This window comes from Toxorhynchites rutilus, chromosome 1 (genome assembly GCF_029784135.1).
Source record: "Toxorhynchites rutilus septentrionalis strain SRP chromosome 1, ASM2978413v1, whole genome shotgun sequence".
Lineage (NCBI taxonomy): Eukaryota > Metazoa > Arthropoda > Insecta > Diptera > Culicidae > Toxorhynchites > Toxorhynchites rutilus.
In genome coordinates, this window is record NC_073744.1 from 115,554,732 (window position 1) to 115,573,015 (window position 18,284).

Consider the following 18,284-nt stretch of genomic DNA (forward strand, 5'->3'; position numbering starts at 1 on the left):
GTAGACCTTTGAACATTCCTTGTCCCACCAAAGTGATGGAGGACGACGTCGAAAAGTGGTAGCCGGTACACGTTTCTTTTGAGCTTGAAGTGCGCTTTCGTAAATCAAACTCGATATAAAGTTATACTCTTCGAGTGGAGGAAGTTCATGCATTGAAACAATTGCTTAAGATATTATTTCCGCAAATGTTCTCCAGTCAATATTCTTCGTGAGGTCATACGAAATATTGACTGACTCACGAGAGCTTGATTCATTAGCGATCGATAATGTCCCTTTGTAATGTCCCTTTTCATAACCAAATCGGCTTCAAAATGATTTATTTGAGTAGAAAAATCCTTGACAAAAACGTCAGAAAACTTTAATTTTATTTCAGCAGTTAATGCGTTATTTTGTGCTTCTGTAATATAATTGATTGGCATAGAATCACCAAAAAAATGTCTCCAGTTGGGAAAAAAAATAATCCAACCATGGTGTACCCAGTAAAGGAATAAACTGATAATCACAGTCAAGAACCAAAAGATTCAATTTCACATTCTTCCTTTTGTATTCAACAATAACTTCCCCGGAAACTTTTAACCTGGAACCGGTAAATACAACTAATTGTTTCGAGCTTTTCACTAAGGGAATGTTGAATTTTGAAACAAACAAATTTTTACTCATCACTGATACAGAAGAGCCACTATCAATCTCCATTTTTACAAGATCATTTTCAATAGATATATTTAACAAGCAGGAACCACTAATATTTTTTATAGAAACATTCATGCACTCCAAGTCAAAATATAAAAGTCGGTCAAAATAAGGGCAAAATGTCTGTTTTGAACTTCTCCTATTTGTCTAGAAATCAAATGGTACAACTCGCCAAACCAACTGCCACATTCACCCGATGCCAAAAGTGAGCACCAAACGATTTTCAGCAAAATTTCCTCAGCGATGTCAATGGCAAACACCAGTAAACTTCCAGGTCGATAAAAATTATTGTCGCCGGTTAATTTTCCGATTGTTCACAAGCGCTTCCAAACTCAGAAGAAAAAGAAAAACCATTTTGATAACATAAACATGGGAAACTTTTTCTTTAAAAGCACTTTCTAAGAGAACAAAGGGTTTAATTTTGTTAATTGTATTCCTTTGTTAAAAATACAAACGTCCGCGAAAAGCAAATGGCGCATTGGTTCACAAAAGCGTTTGTCACCACTGAACAATGGTCGCACAATATCTTATCAAAAATTTGTTTGGGCCACAACTCTTTGTTATCTTTTACCGTGCTTTATTTTTTCCGAATCAAAGTGGTCAGCCGCTAATTAGGAAACTGCCGCTGCTTCTTCCAAACGGTCGCTGATCGTTTCTTGTTTATCCTCGTCGCCACTGATGTGTTCCGGATCACTGAGGGAAATCCGAGGGAAACTACTAAATGATACTCAATCAAATTCTTCGGAGTATAGTAAAAATACGTGTGACTTATTTGGGAGTCAAAGTCGGAAAGATATTTTATTATAATCAACTACTTTGACAGCAGTATGTTTATCTCGCTGAATGCTGAATACACGAATAAATTAAGTTATCTAAAATGTCTATACAACATACTCTTTTGATAGAGGTTCGAAAACACTCTAAAACTCAACTAATCTAAACTGTAATTCAATATACAATAGTCAGGTACAAATACAGTGATTGTACCGAGTTTATTGCATGATTCTAGCGCTGTACATAGTGACACACATACAATTATGGCCCCACATTGAAAGTCACCACCAGATCCGACACTGTACCACTGTCATCGCGATTGTCAAATTACCGGTCGAAATCACCTCTAATGCAACATTAAGTGGTGCGTCGGCATGTCGCATTAAATGTAAATTACTGTATATGCGATTCGAGAAAAAACGATTCATTCGAGTTCTGACTAGTAATATGTCTTTATGTGTTTACCGAATTTCTCTGTAAACCGAAGATCCCTGAAAAAACCAACAGCCTCTAAAATACACGGAGTTTTTTCAACATAATGGTATTAAAAGTGACCTATCGAACTACCATTTTACGGTTACAATTTAAGGATATAATCATCCATCGGAGTAAATTGGACAATCCATGGTTGCGCACCAATTAAACATGGTTTCTGTATTATGGGTCAACAACGGTGGAACAATTGATCCGTTTTTCCTCGAAAATGATCCCGGCGAGAATGTAAAAGTTTAAAGACGACCGCTACTAGCCCATGATCACCGACTTTTCTCATTTCAAAGTACCTATAAAAACACTCTGTATCCAAGCTTAAACCAGGGGAAAATACGGTTTGCTATTGCACGTCCTAAAATACAGCAGGGTACAGTCAGAATTCTTGTATAAAATCTACTATTACAACAGCCCACAAAACACTTTTCTGAGAAATACGCACTCTAATAATTAATATGTCCACAAACATTTCAACAAGGGAGTACCATTTGATTCATATCATAACAAACAGTTGCTGGCAGCTCTGTGTATTGCTAATTTTGCTTTCAGTCATTCTTTTGACAGTTTTACAAACACAGCAGAAAAGCTTGAGCTCGCGTTCTCGATGATGGTGTATTAAATAACATGCAATTATAGTAACATTCGAAATTCTTTGGTGATTTCATTGGTGTTTCACCTGTATTGCACAATATTTGGTATGTGTTATGGATAAATGGTCCAAGAGCATGATTCGATGAATCAGGAAATATATATTTGCAAGGTCACCAATGTATGACGATGAACATCTGATTTTGGAGCAAGTTCACACATACTACGAAGCAACACGTGCGCGTAGACAAAAAAGGTTTCGCGTAATCCGAATCACGCGACAAACGTGTGAATGAACTAGGCCGAACCAAAATGATTTGTATCACATCGTATTTTTACACATTTCGCTACCCCTGAATGAATCTGAATTTTGTTCCAGAATACCAACTGCACAATTAGTGAAAATGAGTATCTCAACTTTAAGAAATGTATTTAAGAATCATCCAATTTTGAAGGGTATGGTAACGTACAGTATTATATGGCCAACGGGAAGTCTTATCCAGCAGACCATGGAAGGGAAGAATTGGAGTGAGTCAAATAGAGGCTAGCTTTTTCGGGTGCGTCTAATCACTATACATGTACTTCTAGGAACGTACAACTATCAGCAATGTTTGAACTTTGCAATTTTTGGAACATTCTACGTAGCCCCCACATTGTACGGATGGGTGAAAATATCAAGTCAGATGTGGCCGGTTATGAATTTGAAAATGGGCCTGACTAAAGTGAGTTGCGTGAAGAATGGCATTTGACTGATTTTGATAATATTTTTTATATAGGCAATAGTAGAACAGTTCAGTTATGGCCCTTTTGCCGGCGTGAGTTTCTTTTTTGGCATGAGTTTACTCGAACGAAAAACGTTTGACCAAGCTGTTCAGGAAGTTAGGACAAAATTTCCGGATACATATAAAGTACGTATACCCTGAAAACATCCCCACAAATCACAGCTAATATTCTCTTCTGCCAAAATGCAGGTTGGAATTTGTGTTTGGCCAGTTATCCAAACGATAAATTTCGCATTAATACCGGAGCACAATCGAGTTCCGTTCGTAAGCATATGCAGTTTGTTGTGGACAACATTTTTAGCATATATGAAGCAACGAACAGATAACATACCGCAATCTTCTCCAGCAACGATTACCATCAACCCGGTGACAACTGTTCAATAAGCAATGGCAGCGCTCGAATGCTGCCTCGATGTCCAAAGAAAGAATGTTCTGTGTTTTAAGACGATAACGATGAAATCATATTTATGAATATTTTACAGTTCAAACCACCGTTAGAAAAATGTATCTGTTATGTCAGGATTATATTGACAATAAAAGAAATGTTAGTTGTTTTGTAATAAATTGAAATTATACTGAACGTGTCTTTAGTTCCTACTCCGCATGTGCAAAGCTAAAGCACTTGTATCGTGATTTTCACAGACTGCCAAATAGCTCAGTAGTGCGCGAACAACGAATCAGAGTACATCTTCCAAACTTAAAAAAGACTACAACCAACGGTTCAACTACTCATAAGTTTACGTAATAAACTTAAAACGATAGATCGAAAAGTCAACAAAATAAAGCATGGTTCCGGTGTTGCTTAACAATGCGCGTGTGTTCCTCAACCGTTACCCCGTAGCCCGTGGGATGTTGACTTACAGTCTTCTGTGGCCAACTGGATGTCTTATACAACAATCGCTTGCTGGGACACATTGGAGTACGTAGTATTTGCTAATATTTCGTGAAACGACGGACATTGTGTGACAATATTGCGGAATGAGCAATACGAGATTGACTTTGTGCGTAGTGCGAAGCATGAAGCGTAGGAAGCAAAAATCCCATGTTGGCCTAATGCCAAAAACCAAGGCACGTTTCTGTTGACCTCATGCGCTCAATGAACAAGTTCACAGTGATGACGAGATGAGACAGATGAGTGGTATTGCATTTGTTTCGTGTTTATAGTGTGACAAAGTCCTCTTGATTGCATATGGTCAGTATTAAGTCAGAGGGAACCAAGCCACAAAAAGAAAACATCCGAGTTATTGATCGCACAGGTTAAACATTTTGTAAGCTACCTACCCCATTTATCAGATTTGGAAAATCACGCGTACAGCAGGAATAACTTATCAAAACTGTTTTAAACGCTCAATGATAACGAAATCATAAAAATGTCACATGGTCCGGTTCGACTTAACACATGCCATATAGTTGACGTCGATATCGTAAAAATTTATGCGCGCCTCATAAAGAGAGTTAAATCGCTGGATAAAATCTCCATATCGCTAAATTATGTGATTCGGAAAAAGCGTGCGCAATAAAACAAAACTGCATTCCTTTAATAAGAAAAACTGTGAAAAAGGTATCACATATTGTTCAACTGTCTAACAGACAATTCCATCCTTTATACTAAACAATTCTCAAGTTTGAGTTGTTGAACACGAGAGCAATTGCGGCTCGCTGCGTTGAAGCTTAATTATGTCGTCGCTTTTGGTTTCATCGCTTGATCTCCATCACGCGTTTTTTTAACCGTCGGGTCAATCTATAGTCAGACAAATCAAACGGTAGTGGTGTGTAAAGCTAAATTCCTGTTGATGAACCGTTTCATCACATCTACTAGTTGGCCAAATTGTCCATGTCTCATGGTCTCCTCTATGCAATTGATCACTTCGTCTCTAAGAAAACAATCAGAGGTCCTCTCCATCCAACATGGATAAATTATCAAATAAGTCATATGTCATCGGCATTGATTTTTGGTTCAACCGTTACTCTGTTGCCAACAAAAACCATGATTGTTTATTTGGAGCTAGACTAAACCGAGTTTGAAGTACCCAAAGCCTCGACCCGAAGGATTTTTGGAGGAATGTCGATGTCAAAGGAAGGTAGTTTGGACTTATGGAACAATGTGGAGACATCAAACAGGATGGTATCTCAATGCTGATTTGAAATTCAGCAGATTTTTCGTTACCCGATTTCCAGCTTACTATAGTGTACAATACTATAGTAGGGTAGGTGGGAGTAATTTAGATCACCTAAGCAAATCGCCTAATGTTTAAAAAAACAATACGGATTGAATGGAAAAAAAAGTTACATTGTACACTTGATTTCTCCCAATCAATAATGTTTCATCATTATATCAAGAATCAAACCAAATATATAATAGAATAAAAAAGCTGATTTAATAAAACAGGGCTGTGGAGTCGAGGAAAAATCTCCCGATTAATACTTTGACAGCGATTCCCCACAATTATTAATACCGACTCCGACTCCTGCAGAAAAAAAAATAATTCGAAACCAGGCTTTTCATTAAAACTTTTTATTTACGATTTTCTCTGATTAAACAACAACAAACAAATTTAGAATGCTCATAAAAAACAGAATTGCTTCAGCCAAATCTTCCAAATTTTGTTCAAAGATCTGACTTCAAAAATTTTAAAACAGAGAACAGCCTTTCTAAGCTGACTTAAGTTGGTGGCATGACATTAATCGTTCGTGCAACATCCACGATGAGCTCACTAAACGCTGGAATTACTTCAGGTGCTGTTGCGTTAGCAATCAGACAGACAGAAAAGACGTTTTCTGGTTTCGTAACTCGTATATTTACAAAAAAGGAGTTATAAAATCGCTTCGGGGAGAAAACACAGAAAAAGAAAATATATAAAGTTATAAATTCACAACTATGCAAAAAAATTATCCTCCTGATGCTAGGAGGATATTTTTTTTGCATAGCTACGTAATTTTGGATACATGAGAAAATTCTGTTTGACACTCACGTTCAGTTTCTTCTCCGTACTAGTTGCAAAACAATGGTCCGTGCTATCTTCGTACTGAAACTTTCTGTGACTTTATAATAATTATTCAATAATTGCAGATCATTGTATTTTCTGTGTGTTTGCAATTGTGAATAATGTAATTTTAAGTGAAAATCACTGAGTCCACACGTATGAACAGCGAATGTTCTCGCGTCTTCGTATCGGGCATACGTGGTTGCCTCATAACCGGTGGCCTAGATGATTTTTTTGCAAAACGACACACGGAAAGAAAGAAACACTCTGGATTTCATTAAGGTGAAGGTGGAAGCTAGCCATTGTAGTAGTATAGGTAAACCCACGTGTAAAAATGGGGTAATAATGTTTGTGAGAGAAGAGCAAAGCACACTTAAACGGATCAATTCACTTATCAGACTGTGTGGTGCTTCATTGATACGAGTCTTTGAATACATTTGAAAAAAAAAATAACAATTCAATACTAAAGTTAGATGTATGAACAAAATGTTCCGATGAACAATTGCATACATAAATATATATAGAAGGTGCATTTGCGTATGAAGTAAAATTCTGATTATACGCGAGCGTAACATGAGCAAATTCATAACACATGCGAAATGGGGCTCTTTTGATATTAACCTGAGAGAGAGGAGCCAGCTGAATGACAGATAGTTTGTTTTCTTCTTATTCTTTTTACGCATTCTCATCAAGAAAATTCCAAACTGACAATTTCAATCAAGCAAGTTGTTGTCATTCATTTATGAGAAAAGTGTTCAAACTTGACGTGAACCTTTGTTAGTGAGTACATTTGTGCGTTTTATTCCCGATTTGATTTTTGACATAGGACTGCGTCTAACAGGAATATATGGGGGTAAAAATTTGAACACTGATCACGTAGGAAATAATAAAAGATGTACCAGGTCAGCCCACATCATGGCTTCTAGCGGCATTGGCCCATTCAAACATTTTTTACTTTTGATAATTTCGATATAGTTGTCCTTAAGAATTATTTCGATGATTTCTAAAACAAAATCCAAAATTAGAAGCAAACTGACTTTTATGATTTGTTTGTCGGTGGAGATCTTGTGTGAATTTATGGGTGTTTTGGGCCCATTTGTGACTTTTTCCGATCGTACATTCAGTTTTCGCGAATTCTTGTATTCTTTCACTGGTTCCAGGTTGATCTATTACTGCAAGCTCGACGAATCGATTTTTGCAATGTGGGCGATGATTGTCTATCTCCGATGCAATTTGAATATGCAGCGTAAACCTAGGTTTTTTTACGCGGATTTTCCAATTAACGCGGTTTTTTTACGAGATACGTATCCCCCGCGTAAAAAAAAAACCTGTGTGTATGTGGAATACATAAAATAAGAGCTAATCTTCCAATGAAAATAGCCAACATTGATTTCTCTCAGGTGTATTTTGAGGGAATTTTGTTTGTGTCCGATGGAAATAGTACTAGGTTGACTAAAAAGGATGCTGTGTCTGCATTTTTAACAGGCATTCGGATGAAGATGAGAATTATACTACCAGTCTCTCGTCATCTTTGCCATGATATTCACATTCATATGCAATATTCAATTTTGACATGTAGGTTTAATCAAGGCACTAGTATCACTGAAGATCCAATCGAATTGACCGATAGTGAAGGTGAACCAATAGTCTTGTCCAAAAAACTAAAAGGGTCAAGATTCTTTCTCCCCTTTATGTGTGATATAATTTGTATACCATTTCCCATATACAACATATCTGTCGCTTCCAATCAGTCTGCATAAATGTTGCGCTCACTCTGCCCTCCCTCACAACACCCACTTCCCGTTTGTGACATTGATGAGTGAACATTTTTTGTGCGAGTGTCGAGCAGGAATGAATTGTCTTTCTCAAGATTCACTGTACTCCTAATAAGTGCTCGAAAGATGTAATCTTACGTTGATCGCACTTGATCGAAGAAATTAAAAAAGAATGTATTTGACCGCAGTATTTGATAAACTCTTTCTGAAAAGAACAATTGATTTTCTGAAAACACTATCTTGTTTTCTCTCTAGTTGTGCGTTATGTGTGGCGATGGTAGGTTTTTTCGAAGCTGCTACTGATTTCTATGAGTTCGGCAGCCACACCAGCAGTAGCAGCAGCTTTCTTCTTGCTGGTCGCCTTCTTCACAGCAGCAAGTTTGTTTTTTTTGCAGCAGTAACTGTTCCAAAATGATCTAACCGCTGTACAATTATAATTGAGTGGAGCTGGCACCTACTTATATACAGATTTTTGTGATTTCAATAGCTTGCTTTCAAAACAATTTTTGAGCTATTGAAACAAGTTTTTGGATCAATAAGTAACACACATATAACGCGTAGACATTTTATCTTTCGAATGAAGCGGTTATCATACCATTTCTTTCAACCGGCGAAGAGGGTTTATTGCTCAAAATCCTGTTTCTCCAATGTAACACTCTCGTTTTCGAAGCTTTGAACTTACACCCCAGTATAGAAATGAAAGATGTAGTCCGACGTCAACATTATTTTCACATAAAACGTCTTGCAAAAAAATGTCATGTTGAAATTTTCTACATATTTCAATACTTCCCCTTGGTTCACCGTGACTGGTTCGCGCTGACATAAGGGTGATCACAACAAACGCGAGCTGGCTCCTCTCTCTCAGATATTAACTAGTTCTTCCGCATAGTAACTCGATGCTGATAATTCATTAATATTTTCCTTCGTTGGTCGTATTGTTCCCACATATTCACGTTGGAGAGCCTTAACCCTTCTCTTCGTTGGCCGAGACATGAAGATTGAAAAAAGAAAATTTAACTTTCAAAGCACTTGCTCGAGTTTTCGACGTTTTTCTCTATACAGTGCGACAGCAGATGAAAATTTAATATCTTGTGAGTAATCGATTAGAGTTTGGTTGATATTACCTGATGGGAAGTGTGCGAAAACGATCATTTTCTTCACACTGTTTCGCAAAATTATTGATTTTTGGGCGAGGAGTGAGGGAGGGAGATGAAAGAAATGAGCGCCATTGTGGCAGCCATTTGTGGCTAGCTTCCACCTTCACCTTGAATAGGCTAACCTGATTCAGTACATTTGATACTGTAATCGAATTTGAACACTCACGCCCTGGTATTATGTACCAGGGTAACCAAAAAGAGGTGCCTGCGCCCACCTGAAATGATTACCTACAAGTATTGTGTAACTTTGAGCTGTTGTTCCAGCGTGTAAGGGGGGATAAAGAGACGAATGACTGTCATACAGCTCAAAGTCTCTATAATTCAAAACAACAACAACCACTTTTCACGAAAATCTGTGAACCACTATGTCGGTTTGGCATGGAATGGCTAAAAATATAAACAAGCTATTCGGGATTTCACAGCATTTACGATTCATCAGTCATCTTGTTAGCGACCAGACGGCAGCGAGACTTTCCAAATGGTCTTTCTCAAGGAAGAGAGCTTAGTTCAGTTTTCCAAATTGGCCTTTTTCTAGGCTAGAGGCGGATAATCTGTGAAATTTAAAAGCCTCTATAATTCAAACCATGATCATGATCGTTCAAGTCACTGTCTCGCACCAGTTAGCAGATAGCGGTCTTTCTCAACGCTGATGTCAGACACAGTTGTTTTGCTCGATACAAAGGAAGAATGGAAGATATCGCGCACAGCGGTGTAATTGTGTTCGGTGGAGGCATCACGCCAATTTTTTAAGCCATCTGGTGGAGAGTGCTTCTGTATTTTTTCACCACATCATTTCTGCATCTGTACTGGAGTGTATGTTTAGAATTTCGAAAACGAGAGCGTTACTATGTTTGTTACTTTTTGACCCAAACACTTGTTTCTATAGATCAAAAACAGCAACCGTCCGTCGTCCGTCGAAGTTAATATTGATCAGCGATTAATGCATTTCGCTGGATGGCGGTTCGGTTTTTCTGTTGCTGTTCTAAGTGTTTTTCGGAGTGTTTGAAATATAATTTGACTAAGAGACACTGATAAACTACTTGGATATTCAGTAAGCTCAGTGTGTCAGTGTCGTTTGTGTTTCATGTTGATTCTGAGAATTAATCTGAAAATTTGGTCAAATTGACGTTGTATTGCTTCGCGAAAGTCCTGCCTTACTTAATTCATTTATCAGTGTTTCCAAAAATTTATTTAAAAAATTTCATCCGGCGAGAAGCAAACATATTTATGTTTGTTTCTCATCGACTATATTTTCTTAGTTCTACGTTAACAGTGTGGCCGTGTCTTGGACACTACGCTACTTTCTTGCGGTGCGCCACATCATGACTAACACGTGTTTTTGGCACATCCGGAAAAAGTTGAGAACCACTGTTCTAAAGGAAAGCTTGTTTTATTTTTCAGGAGATTACGATTGGAGAAAATGCTTCCGGTTTTTCATCTACGGAGGATTCATCGTGGCGCCGTCACTCTACTGTTGGATTAGGTTAGCATCACTTATGTGGCCAGCTCAAAATCTAAAATCCGCCATAGCAAAGGTACCTCAAGCAGTTATCAGTGTAAACTCATATTAATTCAAAATCTATTGAAGGCACTCACTGAGCAGGTCAGCTACACCCCAATGGCAATGACATTCTTTTACTTCGGAATGAGTTTGATGGAGTCAAAGACTGTCGAAGAATCGTTAGCAGAAGTGCGAGCCAAAGTTCCTCCAACATACAAAGTATTGATTCTAGAATTCTTCACTAATCGACATTGATGATAGTTGAAATATATCCATCCTTAGGTGGCAATTTGCATCTGGCCTCTTCTACAGACATTCAACTTTTGTGTCGTCCCGGAGAAGAACCGTGTTCCCTTCGTGAGCTTGTGCAGTTTATTATGGACAATTTTTCTGGCCTACATGAAGCAATTGGAACTAGAGAGATTACAGAAAGGGAATTCTGTCATGAAATAAGATCTTGGCGGTCCATTTTTGTCACATTGTAAATAAACTTAGCAAATATAAATATTTTATTGTATTTAAAAAATCTCAAGATTCGTTCAGAATTGAGGAACTTCCTTTAATGATAACTTTCCTAATCTTTATTTTATCTAGCACATCTAATAACCTAGTGATAGCTTCAGCAGATGCGCTTGATAACTCTCCGCTCCTCATTATTCGCTGACCGACAGCCATGCGATATTGCAAATAGTGGTCAACATAAAGATACTTCCTGATATTCATGGTATCTTTACTGAACTCCGTGAATGAAATAAAGGTTTTCTCAGCGTCTCTATGGACACCCCAAAGCGTTGAGGGAAGCTGCACCTCATAAACTTCGTCAAATAATGTTTCAAAATCTGAATGGGGTATCGGGGTTGTCTCGATCACGATATTGTGGTGAAGTCCGCCGATTGTATCGTTTATCGTTTGAACAGGATATTCAAAAACCTCTGTATCCTTTGAACTATCTTGATTAGTTATACCATGCAATGCATTCTCTTGCACTGTTAATTCAACAGTATGGCCCTCTGGGATGTTATCCGCTTTGGCTACCTGAAATGTATATATGTACTGAATATATTTCACGATTTCATAGATTAGAATCATACCTTATATACAATCTTTTTCATAATCTTTTGGCTACGTTTCCGTTTAACTCCTTGTTTCACTGGAGATCCTTGGGTTTCTAACATTTGTACGCCTAAATCAACAACGGTTGGAACTGCATTTGGTCGGAGAGTTGGTTTATTGCGCAGCATACGCTCCACCCTCCCGTTGATATTGTACTCCCAGTAGTGTAGAATGTCCTCTTCTCGAAAGTGATATTGACAAATACGATCGAACGGTTTCAGTGGTCGATGCTTTGGAAGAACCTCTTGCCACAGTTCGAATATTTGGGGATTCTAGAACAGGAGTCACGAAATGCAAATTATAAATCAAGCAAACCGAAGCAGTTGAGCAACATACTTTCATTGGAACATTGAACATAGCCCGCTTGGGATTGGCTTTATGCAAAGCATCACAGTGTGGAATGAAGCAGTTCCTCATTATTGTGTTCCAACGATTCAGTTATTCAAATAATACCGAAATATTTGTTGACAGAAACATAACAAATCAACAATATAAACAAACTTCGCACTTTGACACTTGCAAGTGTGTCTAGCATATATCTGGCCTTTCAAATTAACCATAAAACAGAGAAGGTGAGATGTTTTGAGACACACTAAGGGCGATTACACATTATCCGGTTTCTGCTGGACCGGTTTCAAAAAGCGCCGCTGGGTTTGGATGGATAACCGGATAACAATGTGAAAGAGTCCTCGCACTACACAAAACCGTACATCATTCACATACACATACATGCATTTATTTATATAGTGGAATGACCAGCCTGAGGGCATCCGTATACTAGCACATAGGATTTGACAGCGTCAAACATGTCCGGGTCGCAAATGCAATTTGCGACCACTGTCACTCGCGAGAACTGCCAAACTCTCAAGCTGGTGTAAAACAAGGCACTTAACATACTACCAGGTGGGTCAAAACGTGAAGTGGTTTTCTGCTAAGCGTGGAAACACACTAGACGGCTCTCCCGCGCGATTCTCGCAATGACAAGTCGCAGCAGGAGCTCGATGAAAAACACATTCAGCGGCTTTCGACGGCTTCACTAGCGGCCATTATCATATTTTTATAGACGGATGCAAGACGAGTCTATGGTACAAGGTACAACTGTTTGGACAGTAAGCGGATTAGAGGGGAGGTATATAAAGACAGAATGGTGGAAAACGGAAGAGGGATGTTTACCTGAGCGAGAGGGAGAAAGAAGTTGATCGCACACGTCTGAAATATTGCATTTCGCGATAATTTGGGTAGTATTCGAGAATCCGCAGCTACATGACCGCAGAGTGATTTTCACGTATTGGCTCACCGATAGTACATTAACTATTACCTTGCTTCATGTGCACCGCATAAACACTAATACTATCACAAAACCGTTGCGGCGCATCATCTCCATCGAGCCACCGCAGAGAATGAGGAACCTTACAACAGTGACTTTAGAACCGGCCGTACCCGCTCCGCCTTGTGTGTTTTATCTCATTCACATTCCATTATCGAGGCCCCGCGGCGGTCTGTCATTGCAAAATCCGCGCGGGGAAGCCGTCCAGTGTGTTCTTACGCTAAGACAAGACCAGACAACTGGCTTCTTACTCTTCTTCGTCGTCCAAAAACGAAGCCATGACATGAAGATGCCAGAGCTGCCAAATATTATAAAATATCGGATTTTTCAAATTTCTATATATAAATTTTTCAATTCAATCAAAATATAGTAACAAAATAATTAGGTAAAACGTGTATACAATTCCTTCACATTTCCTCTAAACTAAGTATCGTAATATCAATTAAATTCATTTTTTTTCTAAATTCAATACAAACCCAACGTAATTTATTTTTATTGGCAACACTGGAAAAATCGACTTTGTTTACAAAATTTATCGAAATCGACCAATCAGAAATCAGAACGACTGACAGAAATTTGGTCCGTATCTGACAGAAATTTGGTCCGTAAAAGACCCCCTATTGTCTGATCTTATCTTAGGTTTTCTGCAGCCATTTAAAAAATACACAAAAGTAAATTAAGACGATTGAGCACAATTTGTGGAATATACTGATACTTTATTAAATACTCATTGCTATATTCATTATATTCATTACGTTTTACGCTGCAAGCGTTTCATTTATTGTCTTTGCGTTGAAGGCACCATAATGATTTGCGCCATTTGGAAAACGAAATTAAGGACGAAATTAACACACTTCTAGAACAAAAAATAATGAATGAAAATTTACTTTTCTGTATTCAATATGTATTCTATGTAATAGAGTAATACGTTTCCTCGAAAATTGTGAAATAATATGAAACTGAAATTGTGTTTGATGCTGATTTTATATTATAATGGTGAGTTTTTGTGATTATTGTGTTGTAAAATATTTGGAAATATACAACCAAATGGCTAAGTAAGCGTCAGGACTACGTGTTTTAAGTAATCGAATAACTTAAAAATCTACATACTATTTATAAGATTTCAAAACTACCTTCTTTAAATTTTCACGAATTTAACGATTGTTTCGAGTTAAATATGACGTTTACGTTTACGTGCGTTTTAAGCCAGATGTAAAGAAGGTATTTTAGTGCGGTGATAGCTGTGTTCTTCGGCTGAAAAGTAAAGCTAAAAATTTGTTTCGTTTCGAGTGATGTCGTCACACAACTGATCCGGTTCGAATTTTCGATTGTCATTCTGTGAATGGTGCTGCATAGTATAAATTGTGGATTAGATTTTTACGGAAATGATGTTTGATGATGAGCGTTGGAGATGTTATTTTGCAAAGATATACTAAAAAAACTAATCAAATATTCAATAATTCGTTTAATATGAGAAAATTAGTTTCAAAAAATTATTTCTTTTTATTTTTGATTTGCGTATACCTGAAGGAAAATGATCGGCCACCCCTGACACGAGGAATAGTGTTGGTGTAGTTCATTTAGCGCTACCCAGACTGCACCGCGCGGAGGCGAACTACCATTTTTACACATAATACACTTGTGCACGGTTTGTGAACTCTATTCAATAGAACGTTTTATTCGGCAAACGCTTCATTTTTTCCGCACGCAAAACGCAAATTTTCGAATAAAGCATGAGCAGCAGCTAAATACAACTGAAATTATTGAAATAATGCAGAATTCATTCAAACCCTTTTATTTCACTTAAATTCTTTCAATTTCTTAAGTTGGTTTACATTATAATATAATACTACATTTCATGTGATCAACCTAGGGTTCTACGTTTTATAATATCATTCAGACCCTTGTGATCATCATGATCATTACGTTTCACATAATTTTTTTTTTCAAAAAACAATTCTTTTTTTAGTTAGCGAATGGGCGCACCTTGTTCCATAGATTTGCCTTGAGTTCGCCGAGTAATTTGATAGGTTTGGCAATGACAGCTAAATTTGTAGCACATCTTGACTCGCGGATCATATCCCCTTGCCCGGGGCTTGGGAATGACAGGTAAACATTGCAAATATTTCAGCTACATGCAGCTGATTGCATATGGAAAACCTGAAACCACAACTGCTGCGGCAACCACGAGCCTTCCCAAATTTGTGTCCATTGGAGAGTACATTCGGCCGGGGTGTGGTACGCCAGGCCTCGCGTACACTACTCGCAATTCAGAGCGGTGTTCTTATGATAAATAAACATGAAAAACCTACTGGATAAAAAACATGGCTGTAATAAACAGTATTACAAAAAAACTAACTTTAGTCCAGTTGCGGTGTACTTATCCACAAGCTAAGCTCTTTTATTTCCAAACATACACAACTAGCATGATTTATTTCACACGCTCTGTTGCCACATATTTTTTCAACAGTCTCAGAAATACGGTTAGAGAAAAGTGTACAATTTGATGAACCAATAATTATATCATTTCGTAACAAGCTGGGGGTGGGGGGTGCTACTTAATTATATGTGGTATGTGTTCAGTTCCTGTGATTATCCTTAGAATTTACCTACGAGAGAATATATGGTTATTCATCCATTCTAGACTGTCTATTTTATTCCACCATTGCAGTAATAATTCTTACGATTAAAATTACATAGTAATTTTCCTTCAAACACTATCTCACTATCTCTTCGTCCAGAAACGTGCTCAGCATACATATGTCGCAATTCCTGGTGCACGTACTCCTGGAGCAAGGGCAGCTTCTCGAACGCATTTCGCTTCAACGCACAGCTGTTATTAAGCGGATCCTGGGCGATGAATGACGAATCAGAAATGCCAACAACTGGGTGATTTCGCTCTATCTGAACCGATACTTCTGTGTCGGACAGGGGAACTCAAACCAAAACTGATCGCAGATCGGACAGTTTTGGTTTGAGTTCCTCGAGTCGAGTTGCGGACACCTCATCGTAGATCGTGTTCCGGGTCAGGTCGAACTGTGTGGAATACCGTATAAGAATTAAAAGAGAGAACTATTTTGGTGTGTTTAATTGAACAAAAACTGACCTTCACATTCAGCTGGATGAAGTCGCTCAAAATTTTGCCCTTGATGAACCAATTGGAAATTTGTTTCACATCCTTGATCTCGATCAATACTGATTTCGAATAAGGGAAGTTGTCTGTGAACAAAACAAAAACAGAGGTTAATTAAGAACTCGATAAATTTGTCGAAAGACACTACCCACCGTTAATAACACAATCCATGGCAATATACTCCATGATGCCCTCGTGCGCCTGTGACCATTGCTTCGCTTTGATCAGAAAGGTTCATCACTTAGCTTGTTCCATAGCAGCGAAATAAAAATTTCGGCATCCATATCACTTGCGACTTCTGAATTGACTCAAACAAACAAACGTCAATACCACACACATACTAATACATGAGAGGAAAAATTGCCTGAATTGTATTAATACTAACAGACATGACAAACAACTGTCAAATCGCGTTGGGCGTTATGCTCCGCTTTTGGGAAATGATAGTGATAATGGATTTTCAGGTGCAATAAACACATATATAAAATAAAAAATTATGAATGAAAATTAACTTTTTCTTATAAAATATGTTTTTATGTAATAGAGTAGCACGTTTTTTGCAAGAGAGGAAAAACCCCGGAACAATAATTATGTTTGATAGTGATTTTATATTACAATATTGAGTTTTAGTGAAAATATCAAGAAAATTATACAGAAATGATTAAGCAAGAATCAGTACCGCGGGTTATAAGAAATAAAATAAGTAATGAAATAAATTTTCATTAAAAATTTAAACAACTCAAAACTGTCTTAAGGTCTAATAATCTTATAGAGAATGATTTGCTTTCCCAAACTGATGTCTCCACCAGACGTCGACACTATACTACTTTCATCGCGTATAATACTTGTCCGGTCGCCGGACATTGTAGTCGCAGTAGACGGCTGCATCACGGCGCCGTAAAGAGGTTGGTACGGTCGAAATTTGCCATTTGGGTATCAGACCGGTCCGGCAAAAACCGGATAATGTGTAATCGCTTGTGCTCCCTTGGCCGAGTGGTTAGCGTCATAACTAACATGCCGGGTGTTCGGGTTCGATTCCCGTTCTGGTCGGGGGAATTTTTCGTCAAAGAAATTTCCTCCGACTTGCACTGTGATCACGCGTATTCTAGAACTTGCCACTCAGAATGCATTCAAGGCGTGTTATTTGGCATAGAAATCTCAACTAAGTACTTATAAAAATGACGCAAGTAATACTACGTTGAGACGGCGAAGTTCCCCTAGGAACGTTAGTGCCATTGAAGAAGAAGAAGAAGAAGAAGAAGAAGTGTAATCGCCCTAAGGGTGCTTATTCACTGTTTGACCGAAGCCAAACATTTTACTATTTTTGACAGATAAAATTTTATCAACGTGTACTTATCAAATATATTCGACACAAAACACGACAAGCAAATATTCACTTATATTTATGACAGGCATACAACTGTACAAGCGTTGTAATTCAAAAATTGTATTTTGCCACCATGTACAGCGCTAGAACCATGAAAACAACTTGGTACAATAGCTGTATCAGTAGTACTGATGAGCCATGTACAACGACAAAACAATTCGGTACTGAATCAGGCTGCAGCTCGTCAATTCCAACTGTATGCAGCGCCATAGATGCGTAGTGGTGGGTAGTATGAACAAACCAAAAAAAAACACATGGTGGGGCTTGGCCACATTCTATCATCGGACGCCGAGCAGGAAAGACGCTATCTTGAAATTGATATTCAGCATAAGAGATTGCTGCATTTGCCAGGGATGTACGCAGTGCGATACCGCAAGAGTGAGAGACAGGAGTTTCAATGGGATGTGGAGCAGGAGAGCCTATCGAAGCGTGTTAAAAGCGGTGGAAGCGTCGCGCCGGGTGAAAGAGTGGCTAATCACGCTCGATTTTATAGAATGCTGGAGTTTTGACGTAGGATTACGTCTTTCGGGAACATTTTGGGGTATAAATTGAAAATCGAAAATCGAGCAAATCGTGAAAATTGT

At 38.1% G+C, this 18,284-nt stretch overlaps 3 protein-coding genes and 2 long non-coding RNA genes across 7 annotated transcripts in view; 2 read left to right on the top strand and 3 right to left on the bottom strand.

The window, feature by feature from the left end:
* The window catches only part of LOC129763484 (uncharacterized), a 72,769-nt gene extending 66,185 nt beyond the window's left edge, over positions 1-6,584 (bottom strand). The window contains exon 1 of the long non-coding RNA XR_008740938.1: positions 6,296-6,584. This is a non-coding gene — a long non-coding RNA (uncharacterized LOC129763484). The remainder of the gene's footprint in view (positions 1-6,295) is intronic.
* On the top strand, positions 2,508-3,839 carry LOC129763465 (mpv17-like protein). Of its 3 annotated transcripts, XM_055762572.1 has the most exons (6): positions 2,514-2,648; positions 2,714-2,860; positions 2,921-3,069; positions 3,130-3,263; positions 3,318-3,449; positions 3,513-3,839. In XM_055762572.1, the coding sequence occupies exons 3-6, from the start codon at positions 2,946-2,948 to the stop codon at positions 3,705-3,707; spliced, it is 585 nt and encodes a 194-aa protein (XP_055618547.1). In that variant the 5' UTR covers positions 2,514-2,648; positions 2,714-2,860; positions 2,921-2,945; the 3' UTR covers positions 3,708-3,839. The 3 variants fall into 3 exon arrangements, with proteins under 3 accessions (XP_055618538.1, XP_055618547.1, XP_055618532.1); XM_055762563.1 differs by lacking the exon at positions 2,714-2,860 and having other exon boundaries at positions 2,508-2,648; positions 3,513-3,838; XM_055762557.1 differs by having other exon boundaries at positions 2,714-3,069.
* On the top strand, positions 3,995-11,260 carry LOC129763479 (mpv17-like protein). Its single transcript, XM_055762584.1, has 4 exons — positions 3,995-4,242; positions 10,641-10,774; positions 10,828-10,959; positions 11,023-11,260. Exons 1-4 carry the CDS (start codon positions 4,110-4,112, stop codon positions 11,191-11,193), a joined length of 570 nt encoding a protein of 189 aa, XP_055618559.1. The 5' UTR covers positions 3,995-4,109; the 3' UTR covers positions 11,194-11,260.
* On the bottom strand, positions 11,215-12,451 carry LOC129763461 (uncharacterized). Its single transcript, XM_055762543.1, has 3 exons — positions 12,190-12,451; positions 11,832-12,125; positions 11,215-11,775 (listed from the first exon to the last, which is right to left on the bottom strand). Exons 1-3 carry the CDS (start codon positions 12,268-12,270, stop codon positions 11,269-11,271), a joined length of 882 nt encoding a protein of 293 aa, XP_055618518.1. The 5' UTR covers positions 12,271-12,451; the 3' UTR covers positions 11,215-11,268.
* A 3,706-nt stretch (positions 12,452-16,157) lies between these two features.
* On the bottom strand, positions 16,158-16,570 carry LOC129761223 (uncharacterized). Its single transcript, XR_008740435.1, has 3 exons — positions 16,466-16,570; positions 16,287-16,399; positions 16,158-16,216 (listed from the first exon to the last, which is right to left on the bottom strand). It is a non-coding gene; the product is annotated as an uncharacterized LOC129761223 (long non-coding RNA).
* Between the last annotated feature and the right edge of the window lie 1,714 nt (positions 16,571-18,284).

Excerpts from the sequence above, each read along its gene's own strand:
- LOC129763479 (XM_055762584.1), top strand. The coding sequence starts at position 4,110 with ATGGTTCCGGTGTTGCTTAACAATGCGCGTGTGTTCCTCAACCGTTAC. Across the intron at positions 4,243-10,640 it reads GCTTGCTGGGACACATTGGA|GAGATTACGATTGGAGAAAA; the intron begins GTACGTAGTATT and ends TTTATTTTTCAG. Across the intron at positions 10,775-10,827 it reads TAAAATCCGCCATAGCAAAG|GCACTCACTGAGCAGGTCAG; the intron begins GTACCTCAAGCA and ends AATCTATTGAAG.
- LOC129763465 (XM_055762563.1), top strand. The coding sequence starts at position 2,946 with ATGAGTATCTCAACTTTAAGAAATGTATTTAAGAATCATCCAATTTTG. Across the intron at positions 3,264-3,317 it reads TGAAAATGGGCCTGACTAAA|GCAATAGTAGAACAGTTCAG; the intron begins GTGAGTTGCGTG and ends TTTTTTATATAG. Across the intron at positions 3,450-3,512 it reads AATTTCCGGATACATATAAA|GTTGGAATTTGTGTTTGGCC; the intron begins GTACGTATACCC and ends GCCAAAATGCAG.
- LOC129763461 (XM_055762543.1), bottom strand. The coding sequence starts at position 12,270 with ATGAGGAACTGCTTCATTCCACACTGTGATGCTTTGCATAAAGCCAAT. Across the intron at positions 12,126-12,189 it reads TGTTCAATGTTCCAATGAAA|AATCCCCAAATATTCGAACT; the intron begins GTATGTTGCTCA and ends CTCCTGTTCTAG. Across the intron at positions 11,776-11,831 it reads TGAAAAAGATTGTATATAAG|GTAGCCAAAGCGGATAACAT; the intron begins GTATGATTCTAA and ends TATACATTTCAG.